At 43.0% G+C, this 1,761-nt stretch overlaps 1 protein-coding gene across 1 annotated transcript; it reads right to left on the bottom strand.

Moving 5' to 3' along the window:
* Positions 1 to 279: 279 nt before the first annotated feature.
* Positions 280 to 1,224, bottom strand: LOC130862888 (olfactory receptor 2B2-like). The gene has a single exon (XM_057752724.1). It carries the CDS (start codon positions 1,222 to 1,224, stop codon positions 280 to 282), a length of 945 nt encoding a protein of 314 aa, XP_057608707.1.
* Between the last annotated feature and the right edge of the window lie 537 nt (positions 1,225 to 1,761).

Below are 1,761 nucleotides of genomic sequence, written 5' to 3'. Positions count from 1 at the left end.
ATGGCCACATGGTGCTGTATGAATTCCTCAATCATCGTGTTCAGTCCTGCCCAGAGCTCAAGCATTAAAGCTATTGTAACAATGAAGGATCTATTACACTTTTATAAGTACCTAAGTGTAGTACAGGTTTAACCAAGAGTTGATAGTTTCCTTCTAGATCCAGTTACTCTTGTGAACTCCATGGCATCTGTTAGATGGTTCTCTCATCAATTCCAACTACAGAAACTTCTTTGAGAGGCAAATATGAATATTCTTGCTTCGATGGTCTTTCTTTAGTGACTACCTTGGCTTGACCCAAAACTCCTTCATCAGTGTCCTCCTCAGAGCAGCCTTCACATCTTTGTTCCTCAAAGTATAGATGAATGGGTTGAGTGTAGGTGTAACAATGCCATAGAACAGAGCCATGATCTTGCCCCTATCATGAGAATAGCTTGAGGGAGGCTGAACATACATACTGATGGCTGTGAAGTAGAATAGGAAGACCACCAGCAGATGTGATGCACATGTGTTAAAGGCCTTCCAGCGACTTTCAGCAGAATGGAGTTTCAGTACTGCTTGAGCAATGAACACATAGGTGCCCAGGATGAGGCTGAGTGGCACTAAGAGCAGCAAAGCTCCAAGAACATTGAGTTCAGCTTCATTTGCAGTTGTATCAGTACAAGCTAGCTTCAGAAGAGCTGGGACTTCACAGAAGAAATGGTCTATTACCCTCTGTCCACACCTGGGGACTACCACAGTGAGAGTGGACTGCACAAGAGAGTTTGCAAAGCCACTAATCCAGGTCCCTGTGGCCATATGAGTGCACCGTCTCTGGCTCATGATGACAGGATAGTGAAGGGGCTTGCAGATGGCAGCAAAGCGGTCAAAGGCCATGATGGCCAGAAGGATGCATTCAGTTGAGCCCAAGGCCAAGAAAATATAAAGCTGGGCCACACAGCCACCATAGCTGATGGTCTTTTCTGGACCTCTAAGGTTGACCAACATCTGAGGGACAGTGCTGGTAGTATAGCAGAGGTCCAGAAGAGAAAGATTGGAGACAAAAAAGTACATGGGGCTGTCAAGCTGGGGGTCTAGTCTGGAAACTAGGATAATGGAGATATTACCAAATAAGGCAAAGATGTAGGCCACCAAAAATATTACAAAGAGAGGTGTCTCCAGCCAAGGCTGGTCAGAAAATCCCAATAAGATGAAGCCATCTATCAAGCTCTGATTGTTGGTCCACATATTAGTATTAACAGGTAAAATTTTAGCTACAACCTATAAATATCCAACCTAAGGAATGGGCATTAATCAGTTAAAAGGAACCAACTGAGAATTAGAAGCAAGACATGCTGAGATAAAATTCCCATTTTCTCTGTACATTGTTGTAGTATTGAAAGGTCAGTCATGTACCTGGGGAATGTTAATTAATGATTGTTAATTCAAGTTAGCTATTCTCTGATTGTTTTAAAAATGCTTCAGTAGTACTACCATTGGCTCTCCATGACATGGGTATTTAGTAGTGACAGCATTGCACAGATTAACACAAATTTTGAGATGACAGAGCTTTTTCCAAACCACTTGGCAGCAGGTAGAGAGCAATCAATCTGTGTCTTAGGCAGAGCTGATTTGGCACATCAGTCTTTCTCACAGTGACAAATAGGCCAGGAACATCATGGGACCCTGGAAATTTTATAAAACCTGCGTGGTAAGCAGATGGCATGTCAGGACGTCTTTTGTTCTTTCCAGGCTCTATTGCCCATCCTATAAAGAGAAAGAAAG

This window comes from Chionomys nivalis, chromosome 20 (genome assembly GCF_950005125.1).
Source record: "Chionomys nivalis chromosome 20, mChiNiv1.1, whole genome shotgun sequence".
In the NCBI taxonomy this organism is placed as follows: domain Eukaryota; kingdom Metazoa; phylum Chordata; class Mammalia; order Rodentia; family Cricetidae; genus Chionomys; species Chionomys nivalis.
The sequence above is the reverse complement of the archived record's forward strand: the minus strand, read 5'-3'. Positions and strand labels throughout refer to the sequence as shown.